At 53.7% G+C, this 23,019-nt stretch overlaps 2 protein-coding genes across 2 annotated transcripts; one reads left to right on the forward strand and one right to left on the reverse strand.

The window, feature by feature from the left end:
- The first annotated feature begins 19 nt into the window (after positions 1 to 19).
- Positions 20 to 14,847, forward strand: Cc2d1a (coiled-coil and C2 domain containing 1A). The gene is made up of 29 exons (XM_005087565.4): positions 20 to 293; positions 1,667 to 1,802; positions 2,536 to 2,648; positions 2,740 to 2,805; positions 3,034 to 3,168; positions 3,265 to 3,487; positions 6,126 to 6,244; positions 6,476 to 6,548; positions 6,652 to 6,723; positions 6,812 to 6,942; positions 7,012 to 7,084; positions 7,942 to 8,075; positions 8,507 to 8,618; positions 8,704 to 8,876; positions 10,355 to 10,477; positions 10,561 to 10,619; positions 10,694 to 10,810; positions 11,825 to 11,898; positions 11,968 to 12,026; positions 12,123 to 12,174; positions 12,601 to 12,700; positions 12,774 to 12,864; positions 12,999 to 13,136; positions 13,226 to 13,287; positions 13,680 to 13,743; positions 13,828 to 13,954; positions 14,155 to 14,231; positions 14,313 to 14,360; positions 14,455 to 14,847. The coding sequence occupies exons 1-29, from the start codon at positions 234 to 236 to the stop codon at positions 14,473 to 14,475; spliced, it is 2,832 nt and encodes a 943-aa protein (XP_005087622.1). The 5' UTR covers positions 20 to 233; the 3' UTR covers positions 14,476 to 14,847.
- A 286-nt stretch (positions 14,848 to 15,133) lies between these two features.
- Positions 15,134 to 22,520, reverse strand: Podnl1 (podocan like 1). The gene is made up of 10 exons (XM_040736742.1): positions 21,583 to 22,520; positions 21,241 to 21,459; positions 20,486 to 20,579; positions 20,129 to 20,193; positions 19,814 to 19,923; positions 18,981 to 19,137; positions 18,573 to 18,688; positions 16,518 to 17,175; positions 15,580 to 15,728; positions 15,134 to 15,505 (listed from the first exon to the last, which is right to left on the reverse strand). Exons 1-10 carry the CDS (start codon positions 21,625 to 21,627, stop codon positions 15,373 to 15,375), a joined length of 1,746 nt encoding a protein of 581 aa, XP_040592676.1. The 5' UTR covers positions 21,628 to 22,520; the 3' UTR covers positions 15,134 to 15,372.
- Between the last annotated feature and the right edge of the window lie 499 nt (positions 22,521 to 23,019).

Consider the following 23,019-nt stretch of genomic DNA (forward strand, 5'->3'; position numbering starts at 1 on the left):
GCACTGGCTGCCGGGAAATGTAGTTTAGTTGGCAGAGATCCGCGAATCCTGTGGCCGCGCTCCCGAAGGCCAAGGCGGAAGCAGGGTGGCCGAAACTGGAGAATTCCGGGGGCCGGGTACGGAGGAGGGACTCAGGGCTCTGGAGCACGGCAAGCACAGAGAGCCGGGTTCGGGGAAGAGGCAGAGTAAGACTAAGGTACCAGGGCTGATAGTCCGGACTTCGATCCTGGAAGATGCACAAGAGGAATGGACCCCCGGCGCCCCCAGGCCGAGGCGCTGTCACCGCCCGCCAGGTGAGTGCGCGCCACTCTGCCCACCTAGGGGTCTCTTCCCACCCTTCCTCAGGGTCTGTCCCCACCCTTCTTCACACTCGCGGGGCGTGCCCCACCCCCAGAAAAAGCCTGATTCTCCTAACAAGTGAACCCAAGTCCCCGCCTCTCCAGGTGAGGCTCGCTCCCGACTGTAGGGCCTACTGGCCAGGGCCATCCAGCATCTGGCTCCCCACCCTGGTTTTGGGTAACACCTGTTGCTGCAGCAGTTCCAGCCCAGAAGAGGCAGCCACCAGACCAGCTTTTCAAGCCTTTGCATCAACTGGGCCAGGTCACACTCTTTACTCCCATTGTATAGATGAGGACATTGAGGCTCAGGGAGACGAAGACCTCTAACAAAGGTCATAAGATTGAGCAGCCTTGCCAGACAGACATGCCAGCCCAGAAGTGTACAGGAAAACCTACAGGACTGTGGCCCAGCACCATACTCCCAGATCCAGAGCCTGCAGGAGTTTGATTTGTCTCAGCTTTGAACCAGGGAACACAGGGCCTAGCTCAGGCTCAGGTCTGAGTTTACCTGACCACAGGTTCCCTGCTGCCCTTGGTACATACGACAGATGTATTTCAGTCTCCGTTTTCTCACCTGTGGAATGGAGGCCTGAAAGAGTCCCTAAATGGCAGGACATTTGCAAAGTCTTACTGAGATTGTTGATGAAAAATGCTAGAACAAGCCGGGCGTTGGTGGCGCACGCCTTTAATCCCAGCACTCAGGAGGCAGAGGCAGGCGGATCTCTGTGAGTTCGAGGCCAGCCCGGTCTACAGAGTGAGTTCCAGGACAGCCTTCAAAACAACACAGAGAAACCCTGTCTCAAAAAAAAAAAAAAAATGCTATAACATAGTGTGGAATTATTAATCCCAGAGGGTGAAGCCATGCATAATTGCTAGTATTTGACCAATTTGGACTTACAGGAAGGGTAATTTCATGTAACTCACCATATTCTATTGGTCATTAGCCAAAACACAAAAACAGGAGGGCAGGTCTACAGAAAAGACCCAGTTTCAATGTAGATGTTGTTGTCAGGGCTTTCATTTTTAAATTTTTTTTCCTTTCCATGCTGGGGATGGAACCCAGGGCTTTGCACATGGTAGGGTTAGGGTTGGTGCGCTATTGGTGATTGCGCCTGCCAGCCACACTCTGGCAGGTTCTCCGCGGTTGACCCATGCGTGCCGTCAAAGGGCCAAAACACTGTTGCATGGTATGTGTGTCTCAGTCTCCTAGTCTCTGCAAGAGCCAGTTTGCTTTTAGAGATTTGGTCCCTACCTACCATGGGGTCTCTCTGGCTACCTGGGCTGGGTGGTGTATAGAAGGTCTAACTGGACCATGGTTGTTCCCACAGCTCGGCCTGCTGGTTGATTTCTCCCCGGACGGCCTGATGATCCCTGAGGATGGGGTAAACGATGAGGAACTGGAGGCTGAGTTCTTGGCTTTGGTGGGGGACCAGCCCCAGGCCCCAGAGAAACTCAAAGGCAAAGGTGAGACGCTCAGCACACTTGAGAATATTTTTGGAGCTTCTGCTGCAGACAGTACCTGGAGCTGGGCACTGGGTTGGAAGTAGGGGAGGAAAACAAAAGACACCCCCACCCCCACCTTCCTAGAGTCTAGGGTCTAGGTGACAGGGTCAGTTGTGGATGCAGCTGCATCTGCCACGCAAGAGACCTGCTATAGTTATCTTGTCGCCATCTAGCTTATCCGATGAGCTTTACGATGAGCTTTACGGTAGCCTTTGTTTTACTTGGTTATACCCCAAGTACAAGAGTGGGGATTCAAAGGAGGCACCAGGGCACAAGCCTGGGGGCAAAGGATGAGGCAGGGGCAACTGTATGCATTGCTGCTCCAGGAATTTAATTCACCCTTAGTTCCCACCGTCTACCCTTAAGTTATCGATCTCCTGAAACCCAGGGAGATGAACTTATTCAGGGTCATACAAAGAGAACATTACAAAGCTGAGGTTTAGACTCGGGGTACCTGGCAACATAGATGAGACTGGATAGGGAAGAGAAGAGTGCTTGGAGGTTGGGCTTGGTGGCGGTAGGTAAACGGCATCAGGCTAGAAGCGCTCCCGGATGGTGGGGTGCCACAATGGTCAGGGAAGGGGATCTGTTGCTCTGTTGCTTGTGTGTTGGTCCCCAGGGCCCCGGGTGTAGGGGTGGGCAGCTGGGGCTCTGGGAGGATCCTGCTTTAGCTGGGGCTTCTTCCTGCCTCCAGGTCCCCTGCCAATGGAGGCCATTGAGAAGATGGCCCGGCTCTGCATGAGAGACCTGGATGAGGATGACGAGGGGACGGACGAGGATGATGTGGAGGCTGATGAGGACCTGCTGGTGAGCGCGGGGCCAGGACATGTGGCACTGTGTCACCCCAGTGCCCTGTCCAGCAGCCTCTACCTCCTACCCTGGCCTTGTGTCTCTGCAGGCAGAGCTAAATGAGGTCCTTGGGGAGGAACAGAAGGCTGTGGAGCCCCTGATGCCTGTGACCCAGGTATGTCTCCCTAAGTCACACATACACACACAGCCTGGAGTTACAAGGTTCACCTTTCCCCCTTGTTCATGTGATCTTTGGCACAGGTGACAGACCTCTGAACCTCTGGACTGTGATCATTGGGAGCGGGGAAGATTGTTCCAGGGGAAATATGTGTTCATGCTGAGTGGTTGGTCAGGGTGACCTAAGTAGGGTCACCACCCAAATTGTACCCCAATCCTCCTGTAGCCAAAACCTTCAGGTTCCAACCCAGGAGTAGAGGCCGTGTTGCAGGAGAGGCTAGCCCTCTACCAGTCTGCAGTGGAGAATGCCAGGCAAGCCGGGGACAGTGCCAGGATGCGACGATATGATCGGGGGCTCAAGGTGAGCAGGCCAAGGACAGGCTTTTGAGATTCTACCTGGACCCGGGAGCACTGAGGCCCAAGTTACTCTCAGACTCATACTCACACCCTGTTTCAGACACTGGAAAACCTGCTGGCCTCTTCCAGGAAGGGCAACGTAATCAATGAAGCAGACATTCCACCTCTCGTCACTGTGGGGAAGGGACCAGCAGCTGGGCACAGCCACACCCATACTACTTCCCACCTGGCTCCTGTGAACCTGCCAGCCCCAGAGTCCAGTGTCACCTTAGAGGCCCCATCTATCACCCCACACACCTCTGCTAAGCCCCAGATGCCTCCAGGTAAATGGTGGGAAGGGCCAGGGTCATACAGAGTCTGTGCAGGCTCTTCAGAGACTTCAGTACCTGGGCTGTGCATGCAATAGTATTTTACTATAAAGGGGAGTATTTTTAATTTTTAGCATGCTCTAACATGGAAGAGCCATGAGGACATGATGTTAAGTGCAAAGACTATAGAAGACAGAGACACTAATGCCATTCCCAGGAGGCCCCAGGGCTCTCAGGTCCGTGAACACAGGAGGTAGAATGGCAGGTGGCATCCTGGGGGCGGACAGGAGTGAGAGTTTAATGGAAGCGGAGTTTTAGTTTGGGGAAATACACAGTATAGAGATGGTGAGGGTGGCTGCACCATTTTGTGGATGTGTGTAAAGCCACCAGACTATGCACTCAAAAGTGGCTTAATAGAGCCAGGAGTAGTGGTGCACTCCTTTAATCCCAGCACTCAGGAGGCAAAGGCAGACAGATCTCTGAGTTCCAGGTCTATAGAGCCAGTTCCAGGACAGCCAGGGTTGATACACAGAGAAATCCTGTCTCAAAAAAAAAAAAGTGGTTACTAGATAAGCAGATATCAGCAGGTAAAGTTCCTGCTATGTAAACATGAGGATATAAGTTCAGATCCCAGCACTTATACAGAAAGCTAGGCATGATGGTGTGTCCCTGCAGTCTCAGAAACAGACAGGAGAACCCTTGGGGCTGGCTGTTGGCCAGCCAGTCTAGGCAGTTGGTGAGCTCCAAGTTCAGTGAGAGACTGTCTCAGAAAGCAGTTGAGGAGGACCCTTGATGTCAGCCTGTGTCCTCTACAGGCACCCATGTCCACATACAAAACAACACACACACAAAAGCAAGCATGTTTACAGTGCGGCAGGCATGCTGACACGTACACATCAGCCCAGCACTCAGGAGGCCTGACGCAGGCGGATCACAAGTTGGAGGACAACAGAAAGACCCACCTCAGAAAGATCAAAGAGACGGTAAAATGGGAAAGGCTGGACCCAGCAAAGGTGGAAGAAAAAATTGGGCATCTCACCACCACATGCACAATAGCAGTTTTTTTTTTTAAGCTTTTTATGTTTTATTTTATTTGAGTCAGGGTCTCACTGTATAGACCTGGCTGACTGTGAACTCACAGAGATATGCCTGCCTCTGCCTCTTGAGCAATAAGATTGAATGTGTATACCACCTGATTTAAAAAAAAAATAGCAGAGAAAAAGAAAAACAATTTAAAGTAAGTTTTATGAATTTTACTACAATTTACAAAACAACAAGTAGGACTGGGCATGCTGACACACACTTTTAGTCCTGCTACTTGGAAGGCAGATCACTTTGAGTTCAAGGCCAGTCTGGTTTATATAGCAAGCCTAGGCTAGCCAGGGCTATATAATAAGACCTTGTCTCACAAAAAGAAAAAAAAAAAAAAAAAAAAGGAAGAAGTAGGAGGCCTGAAGAGATGGTTCAACAGTTAAGAACATTTGTTGCTCTTGAAGACCCTGGTTTGAGCCGGGCGTTGGTGGCGCACACCTTTAATCCCAGCACTCGGGAGGCAGAGGCAGGCGGATCTCTGTGAGTTCGAGACCAGCCTGGACTACCAAGCGAGTTCCAGGACAGCCTCCAAAGCCACAGAGAAACCCTGTCTTGAAAAAAAAAAAAAAAAAAAAAAAGAAGAAGACCCAGGTTTGGTTCCCAACTTCCACAGGGTGGCTCACACCTGTTTGTAACTTGAGTTTCAAAGGTGCTAACACCCTCTTTGGCCTCCAAGGGCACCAGGCATGAATGCAGTACACATACATACCCACAGGCAAAATACTCACACACATAAAACAAATGAATCTAAAAATGTTCATTAAAGTAAATGTTGATGAGTTTCCAATCACTTTTAAATTTACATTTTTAATTGGGGTGGGGTTGAACATGCCATGGGATGTACGCGAAGGTCAAAGGGTAACCCTGGGAGTCCTCATCCCTGCTGTGTGGGTTCCAGGATCAAACCGAGGCCACCAGGTGGTAACAGATGTCTTTGCTGCTGCACCTCCCGGTCAGACAGACTGGTGTTGAAACCCCAGTGTCGTTTGGTGACCATGCAGTTGCCTAGTATGTGTGAGGTCCTCCATTCCACCATCAGCCCTGAAAACCCAAGATGCCACAAAAGGGGGAAGGCACACAGTTATCTCTTTATAACGCCCATAGTTTACTGTGAGTGGCAACCTTGGCTGCTTTAAAGTTTGAAGAAGAAAACTTTAAAAGTTTAAAAAGATTGGGGAGGGCACGGGAGGAGGGGAGGGAAAGGAAGAGGGACCTGGAACTGACTTGTGAAGCAACCTTGTTTCTTATCTAAATTTAAACTGGAAAATAAAATATAAAAAAAAATTTAAAAAAAAGAAAAAAGAAAAAAAAAAGATTAAAAGTGTACACGGCCCTGTCAGGTTTTAAAGAATCCTGGGAGAATCCAGTGCTCAGGACCGCCAGGCCTAAGGCTGAACGTGCCTCGTGCCAACTAAAAGAGAGTGACCTCGCAGAGAGCATGTCCTCTCAGCCTCAGGTGTCCATCTGTACAAAAGGGGCTCAAAACTGGGTTGTGAGGACCAAATAGACATTTTGTGTGGTGAGGTTGGCCTGGGCTTCTTGTGTGTGCTCCTCTTTCTAGGTCCCTGCACCCCGCTAGCCCAGCTGCAGAGCCTGCAGCATGAATACAAACTGGCTGCCCTCCATGCCAAGCATCAGGGCGACACTGCTGCGGCCACCAGACACTTGAGAGTGGCCAAGGTGTGTTTCGACCCACAGACGGGCCTACTGGAGGAGGGAGCCAGTGTGCAGGCTTCCACCCCCTAACTCCTCTCTCAACAGCTGCCATCTTTGTGCCCAGCATATCAGTATTGGTAGAGCATGGGTTGGGTGGCCCCAGGTAGGGGGCAATCCTCTGCCACTGGGCAGGGTATGGAACACCCCCTGAGGTCCTGGTAGTCCCCTCTCCACCCATATCATTCTTTCTCCCAGAGTTTCGACCCTGTCTTGGAGGCCCTGAGCCGTGGGGAGCTGGTGGACCTTTCCCGCCTGCCCCCTCCACCTGGTGAGAACCCTATCCCATGCCCCCCCTACTCCTACTGTTCACCTTGGTGCTGCCCAAGATCACCAAGCAAGCCCCTCACTGGGCCGGACCTCTCTGTCTCCAGACCAGCTGTCTCCAGAGTCCCCTTTGCCAGCAGCACAACCTCTGAACCCCTCCCCAGCACCCATCAGGCCAGGTAGGCTGCTGAGATCCTTAGAGGTGGGCAGACTGCGCCAGCGTTCCGCTTCCCTGAGCCCTTAGCCTGCTTTCCTCTTCTGACCCAGAGGCTCCCCAACCCCCAAGGAGCCTCCTGGAGGCTCTGGAGCAGCGAATGGAGCGGTACCGTGTGGCTGCAGCCCAGGCCAAGGCCACGGGCGACCAGCGGAAGGCACGCATGCACGAGCGCATTGTCAAGGTATGTAGGGGGCCAGATAAATGCCTCCAGGGCCCCTCTCAGGTCCCCTAACATCTCTGTACTTTGCAGCAATACCAAGATGCCATTCGAGCCCACAAGGCAGGCCGAGCTGTGGATGTAACTGAGCTGCCAGTACCCCCAGGTAGGGCTCCACCCCAAGTATGTTTTCCCCCAAGGAAGATCTGTCCCAAAGTAGCCCCCCCCACTCCCTCTCTTTGCCTTTGGTGATCCATTCCTGCTTAAGGGCTGCCTTAAACATCCGTGGGTGTACTCAGAAGCTTTGCAAGCCTCTTAGCCAGAGTGATGTGAGTCATGTCAGAAATGTTATATCAGGGAAACTGGAAAGTTCTCAAAATTAGGAGGTTGTCCTGTTCTATCTTCCAGATGTCTCCCTCCCTCTCTGCTTCCTCCCATTCACTCCTGCCAAGCCTTCGGGCTTTGACTCTGCAGAATCTTCCGTGTCTCCTGCCAGTCCTCAGTAGAGTAGAAACCTCATAAGTTCTCAGCTGCCCACCTGTCTTCTGTGGAAACAGTTATCTTCCACTTCTAGGAGCCCCTCTCCCAGCTGAGGCCCACCTGACAGAGCCCATTAGAATCTGCCCAAGCCCTTGGGGTCCAGCAAGAGAAGCAAGCACCATGGGAAGGAGGAGCAGCCCGGGGGAAGGGGTAGTCTGGCACTTAAAGGGCCCCACAGCTCCTCCACTCAGATCTGTCTCAGGGTAGCCTGGAGGGTCTAGGACACTTACTTAGCATGCACAAAGTCCCAGGTTACGTCTTTGATATGCAGAAAACAGTAAGACTGCCATGGCACATTACCAGTAATGCCAGTACTTGGGAGGCTGAGGCAGGAGAATTGCGAGTTCAAGGCCAACCTGAGCTACATAAGCTATTTCAGAAAACCAACAAAAAGAAAGGCCTAGAATTCCTTATTGGGAGGAATGCTTGATGGCCCCCTCACAACGTGGGAGGAGGGATTGACCAGGTCACTCTGCCGCCCAGGCTTCCCCCCAATTCAGGGCTTGGAGAATGCAGAGCCCACCCAGCAGAGCCTGGTGGGAGTCCTGGAAACTGCCATGAAGCTTGCTAACCATGATGAAGGCTCAGAGGAGGAAGAAGATGAGGCTCCTAAAAAGGTGCAAGGGGTCAGGACTGGTGGGGGGGTGTTAACAGGACAGAGCCCTGGGAGACCTTAGCCTAAGTAGGAGTAAGCCACCATAGGCCTGCCACTTGTTGGCTGTGGGGCTGCCGGCAAGCCTTTTTGCTCCCCAAACCCTAGTCCTTTCACCTACAGAGTGAGCACAGAGTAGCCTCCCTGTGCAGAGCTGTTCCCAAGAGTAGGTGGAAGCCGGACCATAGATGTGGCCAGGGCTGAGGGTGAGCCAGGCACTTTGGCTCACACCTGTGATCTCAGCTCTGCAGAGTTGAAAGCCAGCGACAGCTATATAATGGTCGAGGCCGCCCTGTTGAGGATATAAAGATAGGTCCTTGCTTTTGGGTTCTGACACTTGAGAAAGAGTAACTGCAGGCACTAGAAACACTCTGACCTCTCTCTATTCCTCTGCAGCAAAATACCACTGCTGCCCCCACAACCCAACTGAAGTCCTCACCCTCCAGGGCGCCTTCATCAGGACCAGCCCCGGCAGGCAAAGCAGCCCCTAAGGGCACATCTACCAGGGGTAAGTACCCCACCTGCCCTGGCTACCCAGGCCAACCTGACCCCAATGGGCTGGGCATCACCCACTGAGGTCTCCCCACCTGCAGCCCAGCAGCAACTGGCCTTTCTGGAGGGCCGTAAGAAGCAGCTCCTGCAGGCCGCGCTGCGTGCCAAGCAAAAGAACGACGTGGAGGGCGCCAAGATGCATCTGCGTCAGGCCAAAGGGCTAGAACCCATGCTGGAGGCCTCTCGCAATGGGCTGCCTGTGGACATCACCAAGGTGAGGCATTTATACCCATGCGTTCTGCCTGTGGGCCCATTAGCAACCATGTGACCTAGAATGTATTAGTCATCCTTTAAGCAAGCTGCTGTGACAAATAGGCCCTGGGAAGACAGCAGTTGAAAGGAGACAGTCATTTCTTGCGTGTCACACTTAGGATAGACACCTGAGGGGTCCAAGCTCCTTCTGTGTTTTTGCTTTTCACCTTCCGAGGGGCTTGTCCTAGTGTGCTGATCCAAATGGACCACTGACCCATTGCCTCCTGTCCATGGGAAGGGTGGAGTAAAAGGGAGATAGTGGCTTAAAAGAGTCATTGCAGGCACTGAGAATGCCCTGACCTCTACAGCAGAACACCCCCGCTGCCTCCAGACCCTAGGCCTTTTGCTTGCTCTTATTGGCCAGAGATAACCATATGGCCTTCCCTAGCTGCAAAGGATCTGGGGCTTACAGTTTCTTGCTGGAGCAATGTTATGTGCCGTTACTAGGGTAGAGACTGGTCTGGGGGACAGTTAGCAGATTTTGCCACTTCAGGCAGGATTGTTCACTCAGAGCATTATTTTTGTCTTTGGAGACCTGAAGACTGATTTCCACCTGAAAATCAGGCAGGATCCCAGGATCCCTTGTATGATAGACAGTAGCATCCATGCCAGAAAATTTGTATGGAGCACATCCTGGATCCTGTGAACCTAATGTTGAGCAAAAATAGACTAATATCCCCACTTGTGGGGTACACATTCTATCTAGGGAGACCACAGAGACACACAGGTAAATCAGAGCTTTCCTGCGGCCGTGGTATTCATGATCGGCCTCCTCCTTCACTGTCTTCCTGGCTCAGACACTAGCCCCACTCTAGCCTCAGGGTTTTTGCACCTGCCCTTCTCACCCTGGAATGTTCCTCCAAAGAGATACGTGCTGGGCTAACCCCTCTTCTTAGATTTTTAGTTCTGATTTTTATTTATTTTTTTAAGATAGGGTCTCTGAAGCCAGGCATTGGTGGCTCACGCCTTTAATCCCAGCACTTGGGAGGCAGAGGCAGGTGGATCTCTGTGAGTTCGAGACCAGCCTGGTCTACAAAGTGAGTTCCAGGACAGCCTCCAAAAGCCACAGAGAAATCCTGTCTCAAAAAAGATAAAAAAAAAAAAAAAAGATAGGGTCTCTGTATATAAGCAGGCCTTGAACTCACTGTTTCCCACGCTGTCCTCAAACTCCTAGTTCTCTTGCCACAATCTCTTTATGTGTTGAGTTCACCGGTGTGCGCCGGTGACTCCATTCACTGCTGCGTCCCTGGTCCCCAGCCACAGAGCAGTGCCTGCACATGTACAGGGCTGCCCAAAGATGGTTTTGTTATGTCAGACAGCATAGGAGCTGAGGGGAGACAGAGTAAGGGGCAGAGACGATGTCAAAGCCCCAGACGAGCTGCTCCTAGTTGGGTCAGCAGGTCCTTGCCTACCAGCCTCATCTACCCACCCCTTCCATAGGTGCCTCCCGCCCCTGTCAACAAGGATGATTTTGTACTGGTGCAGCGGCCTGGCCCAGGCATGTCTCAGGAGACCGTGCGGCGCTATGGGGAGCTTACCAAACTCCTGAGACAGCAACATGAAGTAAGGTCCCACCCATGACCCTGTCCCCATCCCCTATACTATTCCTCCTGGCCTTCCACATGTTCTCGTTCTTTCCCCTACAGATGTGTCTGAGCCATGCCACACAGTTCACCCACCTGGGCAACATTGCTGAGACTATCAAGTAAGTGCCGACCTCACTGGTCCTGCGCTGGCAGCCCAGCTGGCCAGGGCCCCAAGCAATACTGTCTCCTATAGGTTCGAGAAGCTGGCAGAAGACTGTAAGCGGAGCATGGACACCCTAAAGCAGGCCTTTGCCCGAAGTCTGCCCACACCCGCTGCCCGCTTTGAGCAAAGGACCTTCAGTGTCATCAAGTAGGGCCCAAAGCCCCCTGGTTGGGTATTGCTGGGGAGGGATCTACACTTCTGGAAGCTCTTGCGGCACTCAACTCTGGTCAAGAGTAAATGCATGGTGTGAGCCTAGACATGCAAAGGCTCTGGGGTGGGCATGAGGTGCTTCATTGGCTAGGCCCTGGCTGATACTTGGCAGACACTCAGAAAGGAAGAGACTGGGTGTGTAGCTCAGTTGGTAGAATGCTTGCCCAACATGCATGCGATCCTGGGTTCCAGGACCTCATTAACCAGATGTACATGCCTGTGATCCCAGCTCTCAGGAGGTAGAGGCAGGAGAATCAGAAATTCAAGGACTTTGTCTCAAAAGAAAAGGCTCCTCCAGCAGCTAGAGTCCTGGCTGGTGCTTAGTTGGACTCCAGGAATACAGAGTAAAGGGCACAGCTCAGATGCTGCCATGTACATAGTAGGTATACAAATAAAGCTGGTAAATGAGGGCCAGTGAGGTAGATCAGCAAATAAAGGGACTTACTGCCAAACCTGACAACCTGAGTTAAAGAAAAAAAAACTCTCAAAGTGCGTCTCTGACCTTCACATGTGTGTCATGGCACATCTGTGTACATACACACATACGAACACATGCACATGTATGTATACACACAATAAATACACAGACACAAATAGAAGTAGGTACCAGCCGGGCGGTGGTGGCGAATGCCTTTAATCCCAGCACTTGGGAGGTAGAGGCAGGTGGATCTCTGTGAGTTCGAGGCCAGCCTGGTCTACAGGACAGCCTCCAAAGCCACAGAGAAATCCTGTCTCAAAAAACCAAAAAAAAAAAAAAAAAAGAAGTAGGTACCAAATAAGTATGTGAGCACTGAACAAAGCCCAGAAGTCAGGCAAGGGAATGCCCAACGCTACACCCTGAACCCAGGAGTGACACCTCCACAGTCTGGAGGGTTCCTTACTCCACTGAGGGAAATGAGAGCTGCAGGTTGGGACTAAGTTGCCTGCCTCTGTTTCCCTGACTACTGACAGGGTCTTTCCGGACCTGAGCAACAATGACATGCTTCTGTTTATCGTGAAGGGCATCAACTTACCCACACCCACAGGTGAGGCGTGGCCCAGAAGCAAGAGTGGGCTGGTGTCTCCGCCCAGGCCTGACCCTTGTCTACCTGCAGGGCTGTCCCCCAGTGACCTGGATGCCTTTGTCCGGTTTGACTTCCCTTATCCTAATGTGGTAGGTGCAACTTTAACTAGGTGGGGACCAGGAAGTAAGGCAAGCAGGAAATCCAGCTGGCCTGGGCCTGATCATTCCTGTCTCCCCCTGATACAGGAAGAAGCTCAGAAAGACAAGACCAGTGTGATCAAAAATACAGACTCCCCTGGTGAGTCACCTGGCCTCCCACAGAAGAAAATCTAAAACCAGGGCCACGGCGGGGGGGGGGAAGGTGTTTAGCTTAGAGGTATACCCCACATGCACAAACCCTCAAGGGGAAAAGGAAGGAAGAGGAAAGATGGTTCAGTAGGCAAGGCAACTGCAGTGCTAGCAGAAGTAAGGGAATTCAGATCTCCAGGTCTGACTTAAAGGCAGCGCGGTAACCGCCTCTGTAACCCCACACTCCTGCAGTGAGGGGAGGACAAGAGAGCTTGCGGGCCAACTGCACAAATGAGACGCTGGCGGAAGGAGAGGACTAACCCCTGAGGTGGTGCTCTGCCTGCCACATGAACACACACTGCACACACATAACACACAAGGCCAGTGCCCACTCCCGCACAGCCAGTCTCTCATTCTTCCCTCCTTCCCTGCCTAGAGTTCAAGGAGCAGTTCAAGCTGTGCATCAACCGTGGCCACCGTGGCTTCCGAAGGGCCATCCAAACCAAGGGCATCAAATTCGAAGTGGTCCACAAGGGGTGAGCCAAGGACCACAGGGCCTGGGCTCAGGGCTGGAGCAGCATGCCGACCATTACACCTTCCTACACACAGGGGCCTGTTCAAGACTGACAGGGTGCTGGGCACTGCCCAGCTGAAGCTGGATATGTTGGAGACGGCGTGTGAAGTCCATGAGATCCTGGAGGTGAGGTGGCGGCAGGTGCTTGCAGACTTTGAGCACCCTGGTCTGTTGTCACAGTCATCATCTCTGGCATTCCTGAGGACTCCTGTTTGAGATTGCTGCTCTTTCCCATAGCACCCCTTGTTACTCCAACCTAGGTTTTGGATGGTCGCCGGCCCACTGGGGGGCGGCTTGAAGTGATGGTCCGGATCCGGGAGCCATTGACAGCCCAGCAGTTAGAGACTACAACGGAGAGGTGGCTGGTCATTGATCACCTCCCAGCAGCTATGCCCACAGTGAGCCCCCTGCCTGTCAGCCACCCCTGGGAGTAGGGCTGGGGTCAAGGACTCAGTGCTTATTGGACTGGCTCTCTGTACAAAAACAGGTCTCTGGACCCAAAGCAAAGGTGCCTCCCATAGCTGCCACTTGGAGGGAACCAGGGAACAGGTGAGTCTGGGCGAGGTCACACTGAAGTGAATCCTCTGGTCTCTCAGTTCCTTCTGTAATGTCCATGGCACATCAGACCATATCCTGTCTGGCTCCAAAGCCATTCTTGGACCCCTTCTCTTGGGAAATTCAGTTCAAAAGCCTCTGCTTGACCTTTTATGATGTGACCATTGTCAACACATTCAGCCTTCTCTGTCTTCATTTGGTCCCTCCTCTCAGTTCATGTTCAGACATGCCCCAGAACCTCCAGCATCAGAACTACTTTTCTCTGGTCCCTGAACTTCTTGAGACCCTGCTTGAGGTCCCCTACCCCCTGTGCCTCTACCCAACCGGTTCCTTTGGATCTCCACTGCACCCTCTATAGTCCTCTCATGCCCCTCTCTACCCTGCAGATCGGCACGGCCCCTGCATAGCCTTAGTGTGCTAGCCTTTGACCAAGAGCGGCTAGAAAGGAAGGTGGGTGCCTGTCCTGCTGGGCTCAGTATGGTGGGCCTAGGAGTGGACTCCAGATTGGCTCACAGTCCTCTTTGTATCCTCCAGATCCTGGCCCTGAGGCAGGCACGCCGGCCTGTGCCCCCAGAAGTGGCCCAGCAGTACCAGGATGTGGTGCAGCGTAGCCAGTGGCAGAGGGCACAGCTGGAGCAGGGGGGTGCCGGCATCCGCAGGGGTAGGGCAGCAGTGGGGCTGGAGGGGTTATCTGGTGAGGGAGGTACTGTAAAAGGGAGGGTCACGAAAGGGGCTGGGGAGAGGCCTGTCTGATAGGAGAGAGGTGGGGGATAGGGAAACGAGAAACCCCATGGGATGGGACAGAGGCAAAAGTGGGGAGAAGCAGCTGCCTGACCCTGACCCCCACTGCCACTTCTCAAGAGTACGCATCGCATCTGGAGCGCCAGCTGCACTTCTACACAGAGGCTGCCCGGCGCTTAGGCTGCGACGGAAGCAGGGTAAGCTGGACTCCGGTGCTGTGTACTAAGGTGTAGGGGCAGGGTCATCCTGAACTATCCACTAATCACCCCTTCCCCTAGGAGGCTGCGAAAGAGGCATTGTACCGCCGGAACCTGGTAGAGAGCGAGGTGAGTGGCCACAGGAGTGGGGCAGGGGGTGGGAGGGTTGGGAGTGGACAGGGACACGTGGTGCTGGTGTCCTCACCCCCTATGTCTCCCACAGCTTCAGCGACTCCGCAGGTGAGGCCCAGGCCGAGCTCCAGGGCCACCGAGCAGACAAACAGACAATCAGCGGACAGTTGGTTCTGGACTTACCCTGTCCAGGCCCCCAGCCCCAGGGACGTCAGGACAGCACCCTCACCTAAGCCTGGCTGGTTGGGCCTTGGAGAGTCCTGTTTGCACATCCAGGAGCATCTGGAGCAAGGCGGGTGGCTGGGCACGAGCCCAGAGGCCCTGCAAGCACTTTACTTCCTGTCCTCCCCAGTCTTAAGCCTACAGTCCTCTCCAAAGATGCCACTGAGGCTGTCAAACTCAGCTGGCTCTCCAGGGACTGTGCTGACCCAGCTGCCCCCCCCCTCCAGGACCAACACAGAATAAACAGCCAAGGCCACACCCACCTCAGCTCTGTCTTTTTTCTTCCTTGATATGGCCTGTTCAGTGGCTGACCTAGGCCTCCCCACTCAGCCCAGTACCCTGGGAAGGCCTAGGTGAGCCCATGGCTTGGTTAATGACCAATGTATCAGTCTCGGGTCATCCATACCAGTCACTGACTGTGGAACCACACTGTCAGACTGACCTCAGATCCTAGAGCCTATCTCCAAGTGCACTTGGCCTCGGGGATGGAAAAGGCACTCCTGTGAGGTGTAGGGAAGAGATGGGTCCCACAGGGCACTGAGTGGGTGTGAATGTAGAAAAGGGTTCAGTTTATTTTCCCCATCACCATCTGGTGGAAGGTATAGTGTGCACCCCAGAATGTTCAAGGCAGCATACTTCCTGCTTCAACCCCCAACCACCACCAAGTAGACAGACACCTGCTCCTAGTGTCTGCCAACGCTGGGCAGAACAGGCCCAGCCTCCAAGGCCCCAACTGAGAACTTCTTAGTCCATAGTTCATCAGGGCTACTTGGCTAGCCCTCAGGGCTCAGGACCCCCTGCCCTTGGGTGGCAGCTGGACCAGGACCTGTTCTGGGTTTTCTGCAGTGTCTACCACACGCAGGTGTGCAAGCCCCAGGAAGGCCTCAGCTGCGATGCTTGTCATATGAAGCCTGTTGGCCCTGTGCAGAGAGGCAGGGATGTTAGGACCATGATGAAGAGACGTCATATCCAGGCTCCCTCACCCGCCCCTCACCTCAGAGAGAGGGCACGCAGGCGGGGTGTGCTGAGGAAGGCCTCTGGGCCCACGTGGCTAATGCGGTTAGCCTGTAGGTGCAGCTCCTCCAGGGCCTCCGGCAGGTCAGGAGGCACAAAGGATAGCTCATTGTGGCTCAGATCCAGCACCTGACAGGCACACAGCACATGGCAAGCTCAGGGCCAAGGACGCGTCCAGCTGTCTCCTCCCTGCTCCTCTGCCTCGTCGTGCCCAGGCACACTTGTTCACTAATGGTTGCCAAATCCTTTCGCTCCATAGAGATCTACTGGGCTGATAAATTGCTGTTTCATCCACGGGAAGTACAGGTAGGTGTGGTCTCCACCTGCCTGACTCAGCAAGACACCAGACTGTGAAGACAGCGGCCCTGCACATCCTCCTCACTCACACCCTCTGTTTTCTTTTCTTTTTGGTTTTTTTCGAGACAGGGTTTCTCTTGTTTTGGAGGCTGGCCTGGAACTCACAGAGATCCGCCTGCCTCTGCCTCCTGAGTGCTGGGATTAAAGGTGTGCGCCACCAACCTTTGTTTTCTCTTTCCTGACTTCCCTCCCTCCTCCCCTTCCTTTCCTTTCTTCTTTCTGCAGTCTCAGCAGGCTTCAGATTCCACCTACCTACTCAGCATCCCCTGTGCTGTAGAGACAGTGTGGTCCCCACACCTGGCTACTCCTTACCTTCTATCACTGTGATTGCCTAGATGGCCTTTTCTCTAACTAGGATGTTTGGATAAGGGATAAGGACCCTGTTTTGTGCCCAGCTGGGTTGCCAGAGCTTAGCCGCTGGGTAGAATGGAGGAGTGCTCAGAAGTAAAGTCTCCCCCCAGAAGTGGGGACATACCAGCAACAACCCAAACAGGGTCTGTTTTAGCCATCTCAAGCTGCCCGCATGAGGTGGAGATAACCACATTGTACTTAACCCCTGACCTGCAGTGCCTGCAACTCGTGCCAGGTGCCAGGCCCGATGTCGCCCACGCGGAGCCGGTTGTGTGCCAGGCTGAGCTCCTGCAGCTTATTCAGGCCGGCCAGCAGCTCTGGCTCCAGGGCCCGGAGTTGGTTACGCTGCAGTCTCAGGGAGCGCAGACTGGCGGGCAGGCCCTCCGGCAGCCGGCTCAGCTGGTTACCGGCCAGGTCCAAGCTGCGCAGGGCGCTCAGGCGGCGGAAGGCGCCGGGATGCACGTGCGCGCTGGCCAGGCGGTTGTAGGCCAGGTTGAGCTCAGCCAGGCTTCTCGCAGAAACCAAATCTCGCGCACCTAGCACGGCCACGCGGTTGTGGGGCATCACCAGGGACTTCAGGTGGCGGGGCAATGCTGGGGGCACGCGCTCCAGCCTGTTGCCATAGAGGTGCAGCGTGTGCAGAGCCCTCAGAGGCCTCAGCGTCCCCGCGGGCAGCGCAGAAGCCCCTAGCGCATTGTGCTGCAGCAACAGGTAGCGCAGGCCCCTCGCTCTATGCAGCCGCAGCGCTTCCACCTGCCGGATGCAGTTGCGACCCAGGTGCAATATGGTCAGGGTTCCGGGTAGACCCTCAGGCACTGTGGCCAGCTGGTTGTGGGACAGGTCCAGGTACTCAAGGCTGCTCAGTTTGCTGATGGGAGACAGGTGATAGAATGGGCGGTGGTGGCGCACGCCTTTAATCCCAGCACTCGGGAGGCAGAGGCAGGCGGATCTCTGTGAGTTCCAGGCCAGCCTGGTCTACCGAGCGAGTTCCAGGACATGGTCCAAAAAACAATACAGAGAAATCCTGTCTCAAAAAACCAAAAATAAAAAAAAGGGACCCCAGCCAGGTGTGAGTTGCTGGCTCACACCTTTGATCCCAGCACTTGGGAGGCAGAGGCAATCAGATCTCTATGGGACCAGTCTGGTCTACAAAGTAAATTCCAGGACAGCCAGAGCTGTTACATTGAGAAATCCTATCTCAAAAAGGGGGGAGGGACAGAAAGAGAAGGGAAGGGTTTTAGGACTCCTTTAAGCTGGAGAGTGATGGAGCAACAAAGTCGGGTTGATATGATATAGAAATGCATAAGGCAGGCTGGCCGTTGGTGGTACATGCCTTTAATCCCAGCACTCAGGAGGCAGAGGCAGACTATCTCTGTGAGGATCTCTGGAGATTAGCCTGGTCTACAGAATGAGTTCCAGGACAGCCTCCAAAGCCACAGAGAAACCCTGTCTCGAAAAACAAAAACAAAAACAAAACAAAGAAAAGCATATAGCAGCCCAGAATGGCCATAGGTACAGGTATGGAATCCCAGGACTCATGAGGTGAGCTAAGAGGATTGTGAGTTCCATGCCAGCCTGGACTACACTTAACCAGACTCTTTCAAAAATCTGGGGCTTGGTTGGAGAGATGGCTCAGCAGTTAAGAGCACTGGCTGCTGCCCTCCAGAGAACCAGGGCTGGAATCCCAGCACTACACAGTGGCTTTCAACTGCATAACTCCAGTCCTGGGAGATCTACCACTCTCTTACAGTTCTTCAAGCATTGCATACACGTGCTGCAGACGTCCATGCAGGCAGAACACCCATACACATAAAAATAAATAAATTTATCTGGGTGTTGTGGCGTAATCCTTAGTCCCAGCCATCAAGAGGCAGAGCTGAATGAGTTGGAGGCCAGTTTAGTCTACAAAACAAGTTCCAGGCTACACAGACCCTGTCAGAAAAAAAAAAAAAAGAAAAGAAAAGAAAAAGCAAGAGCTAAGGTGCAGCTCAGAGCTCCCATCTACCTGTCTAGAATCTGGAGATGGGGCAGATTCTAGCACATGCAAGAACCTGGATTCCATAACCCAGCACAAAAACCCACAACTATTGGGTAATAGAACCTCAAAAGCAGGTAGCAGGTCACAGACACCAGCCAAGCATCACAGCATACAGTAACACCTTTTATGGCAGGCAGGCAGCGGGGTGTGCATTAGACACTCACTGAATGAAGTCCTGGGTTAGGAGTCCTATAAAGGAGGGGGCCGCTGCCAGCACTGCTGTGTACCTGAAGGTAGTTGCATCCAGACCACCATCTGTCAACTGATTATGCTGGAGGTATAGCTCTCGGAGTCGAGTGTGGAGGCTCAGTGCTCCTCTGGGCACCTTGGAGATGAGATTATTCTGGGGGAGGAAGAGTGAAACGGAGGGTCTGGCATGAACGACTAGGCAGCCACGGATGGCTCTTGAGTAAAGGAGTGTCTAGGAGCTTGTTTTGCTTGTGCAAGGCAGTGGAGGGTTTTTGTTTGTTTTGTTTTTTCTAAATGATGGTTCTAACATCTGGAATTCTGAGGAGCAGTTAAAAGGATGGAAAAGGAGCAGGTGGAAAACTCTCACAGGCTGCGCTGGGTAAGAGACACAGGCCCAGGTGTGTGTGTGTGTGTATGCACACGTGTGGGCGCAATAGGCAGGGTACCTGCAGGTGAAGCCGCTCCAGGGAGGCTGGGAGGCTGGGTGGTAGGTAGCTGAGCTGGTTGCTGGAGAGACTTAGGGTGGTAATGGCCTCTGATCCATGGAAAGAGTTAGGTGGCAAACCAGTGTTGCTCAGTCGGTTGTTGTGGAGATAAACAGACCTGAGAAGGGCAAGGCTGCAGCCACGCATGTGCACACCACCACCCCCCTCTCAGTGTGTGTGTGTGTGTGTGTGTGTGTGTGTGTGTGTGTGAAGTAGATGATGTCTGTCCTAGTCTAGACTTTTTTTTTCAAGACAGAGTTTCTCTGCATAATCCTGGCTGTCCTGGAACTCGCTTTGAAAACCAGATAGACTGAGCTTGAACTCACAGAGATCCACTTGCCTCTGCCTCCCAAGTGCTGGGATTAAAGGTGTGTGCTGCCATGGCCAGGCTTAATCTAGACTTTTGATACAGTGTATGGGACCCTATATCACACTCAAGCTCCCCCCACTGAAATCTGAAATCTCTCTGACCCCAAGTTTAGGGACACAGTCCACAAACTGAGCTGAGTGACTCAGACCCTTCAAAACTGATCTGAGTCCTCCCTGACACCATCTGCCACCCCCAAGCACAGGGTCATGCCCCAGGATCCCCAGAACAGAACCCAGCCTTCTCTGACTCTCCACTCCCCACCCCCTACCCCCACCCTCGTGCAGAGCCGTGCCTCACACCCTTCAAAAGAGGGCTGCCCTCTGCTTCTTATGCAAAGTCATGTACACACTTCCAGGGCAGGCCTCTTTCTCCCAGGCTAGGATCCTGGAGTCAAAGGATGAGACAGAGCCAGGACTAAGACTACCGGAGTGCAGGCTTCTCCCCAAAGGTGAGAGGAAAGATTTCCACCACTTCATTGGCAGCTAGATCGGCGACACGCAGGGAGCGTGGCAGGAACTGGGGCGCAACAGAGAGCTGCAACATCAACAGTAAATGGTCCGGGTGCGGAGTTCCCTGCCCCCAGCCCCCACACCCAGGTCCCGGTGGGGAATTCCCTGCCCCCAGCCCCCACACCCAGGTCCCGGTGGGGAGTTCCCTGCCCCCAGCCCCCACACCCGGTCCCCGCATACCGGGTGACACCAGCCAGTATGCACCCTCTCAGGGATACATACAGGCTCACCTTGTTGTGGGCCACGTAGAAGTGCTCTAGCTGGGTGAGGGACTCAAAGGCCTCATCAGGCAGGCCTGGGTGGGGAGCACAGTGGGCGATGACGAGAGGACCCGCATTTCTAGCAGCCCTACTCTGAAGGCCTTATTCTGAGGGCTAGGGACTAGTATAGGTCCTCAGACTTTTGCCCACCCCCACTCCCCACACATCCTGTCCTTTCTCAAAAGCCACAGCCACAACCATCCCCCAACCCTTGAAATTCCACCCGGCTCAGCAGTTGTGGAAACCCCCGAAGAGCTGGCCACAACTGGCAAACAGCGGATGTGGAGAGTGGTTGGGACCTGGTTGTTCCAAGCTCGACATCCTCACCCTCTGAGGAGATGAGGTTGCTATGCAGGTCCAGGGTGCGCAAGCCACTGAGACGAGACAATTCGTTGTAGGGGAGCTCCTGCAGCTGGTTGCTCTGTGGAGAGAAGATGTTCACACCAACACCTGTCCCTTGCTCCTCAACTTGTGACCTAGAGGTTTGGCCCAGTAGCAGAGCACTTGCTTAGCGTTCACCTTTGTCTCCAAAAACAAGAGAAGGGGGAGGAAGAGGAGAAAACATCCCATTCCTTGACCCCAAACAACCTTGAGACTGGCAAGGCACTGGGCCCCTTACACACACACCCACAACAGCACCTTGAGCCCCCGAGCCCCACAAGCTGCTAATTTTGAAGCTGCCTCCCAGCCCCCACACCCAGGTCCTGGTGGGGAGTTCCCTGCCTCTGACGCGTCTCTAGCCCCCTCCCCACCACACAGGGCTTTACTATGCAGTGTCCATCCTCCGGCCTCAGAATCCTTACCAACAATTTTTACCCCAGATCTTCCTGAAGCACCCCATGACCTCCACCATCACAACAATTGCCCCAGAACTCAGTGTTCTGACCAAAGCAGCTTTACTCCTTCTAAGATGCTGACCGACCCCAAACTCAGCTCTCCCAACATGCAGGGCTTCTCCTTCTGGTGTTGGCCTGGCTTAGCAGACCCAGAGCAAGGCCAGGTTCAGCTCTGGCACGTGGACCTCCCACCTGGACCCCACCTGGGCCCTATGCCTCCCTGAGTCTCTGACCCCTAGCCCTCACCTGCAAGGAAAGGTGCCTAGCAGCCCTGGTGATATTGTCTGGGAATACTCTCAGGCCCAGACCAGCACAGTCCACTGTGTCATCTCGGGGACAGGAGCAGCGCCAAGGACAGGCCCTCAGCAGGGTCTGTGAGCCGTCACCCAAGTGCGGGAAGGCAGGGTCCTCCATGTGTGCCTTGGTCCACCTCAGCATCAGAAGCAGCAGCAACTCTTGAGGCCTCTGGGGTCAGCAGGCCAGCCTGGTGAGGGGTCCCCCCTGCAGGGTAGGCTTGGCCACCTAGCCAGTGGACAGAGCCAGGCAGGGGTGGGGAGACCCACCCCAGACCCTCCCTGCCCACCTTACCATAGTCAGCTCTGTGGTGCCTCTCCTCAAGCTCCAGCCCAGCATTCACTTGCTCCAACATCCCCTGTGACTACAGCTGCTCTCCATGTCTCAGCATAGGACTCACACACACACTCACACTCACACACTCACACACACACACACACTCGGCTATACCACAAGGCCTGGGAGGATGACCACCCCCTTCCCCTCCCTGAGGAGGGCTGGCAGAGGGCTGGATAGGGTGGCAAGGCCCAGCTAGCCCATCCCTCCACTTCCCGCCTGTTCCAACCACCTCAGCTCTATTTTCATAACCTCAGCCAGCCTAAACTGAGCCGCAGTGACGAGGAATGTTTGAGAAAGGCTGCTATTCACCCCATCTGGTATTTGGGCTGACCACAGGCAGGAATAGGGGTGTCAGTGGATGGAGAAGGCATTAGAGAGAGTCCCCAAGGAGACGAAGGCAGTCAGGAGGACTCAAGAGAGGCTTGGGCTTTCCTTGTCATGCCTGACTGGCAGCCACAGCCCACCCCCCAACAGGCATGGCTTTTGGAAGGAAATTCATTTAAGGGAAGCAGAGGCTGGTGGCTACCCATATGGGCTAGCGGCCAGTCAGCCTGTTTGAACCTGGGCTCTGTGCCTCGGCTTCCCTTTTTGTGAACTGGTCAAGGTCATCTCACCTTCCAGAAACCTTGTAGAGCTCAGTAAGCTGATGCAGCTAGGTGGGCAGCGTGTGGCTCAGTCCTACAAACCCAGAGCCTAGGGAGACTAAGGTGGGACGATTCTAGACAATGACTGCTGCTTAAGACCCTGTCTGAAAACAAACAATATGTCAAAAGAATATGAGGAAAAGAGCCCTTCCACAGAACAGCTGAGGCTAGAGAGGTGGCTCAGAGCCCTTGCTCTTCTGAAGGCCCAACTTCAGTTCCCAGACTCATGTAACTCCAGCTGGGAGACCTGAGCAGGCCGGAAAGAGAGTCAGGCTTGAGCTTGGACCAGCCAGAGAGCAGGCGAGCAGGCAGCTTCCTCTGTACAGAACTCCGGCTCCAGTTCCTGCCCCAGGGTCTCTCAGCATCAAATTATGAACTACATACAAGGGCTAGATGAAATGAACCTTTTCTACCTTAAGCTGCTTTGGTCAGTGCAGAAAAGAAACCAGAACTCCCAGGGAGTTTCTAAAGGTGTTATGGGATTTGTGCACTGTGTGAAGATGTATTGTATGATTGGTTTAATAGCTGAATGGCCAATAGTAAGGCAGGAGATGATAGGTGGGATTTCCAGGGAGAGAGAGGAAAAGAAGGAGAAATCTAGGTGCACAGACGTTGCCAGTAGACTCAGAGCAAGTTGAATGCGCTGTACTAAGAAGAGGTAACCGAGCCATGTGGTAGAAAAAAATATGGGGTAATTAAGTTATAACAGATAGTTGGAAACAAACCTAAGCTAAGACCAGGCTTTGGT

Source organism: Mesocricetus auratus, unplaced genomic scaffold, assembly GCF_017639785.1.
Source record: "Mesocricetus auratus isolate SY011 unplaced genomic scaffold, BCM_Maur_2.0 Super-Scaffold_100081, whole genome shotgun sequence".
Lineage (NCBI taxonomy): Eukaryota > Metazoa > Chordata > Mammalia > Rodentia > Cricetidae > Mesocricetus > Mesocricetus auratus.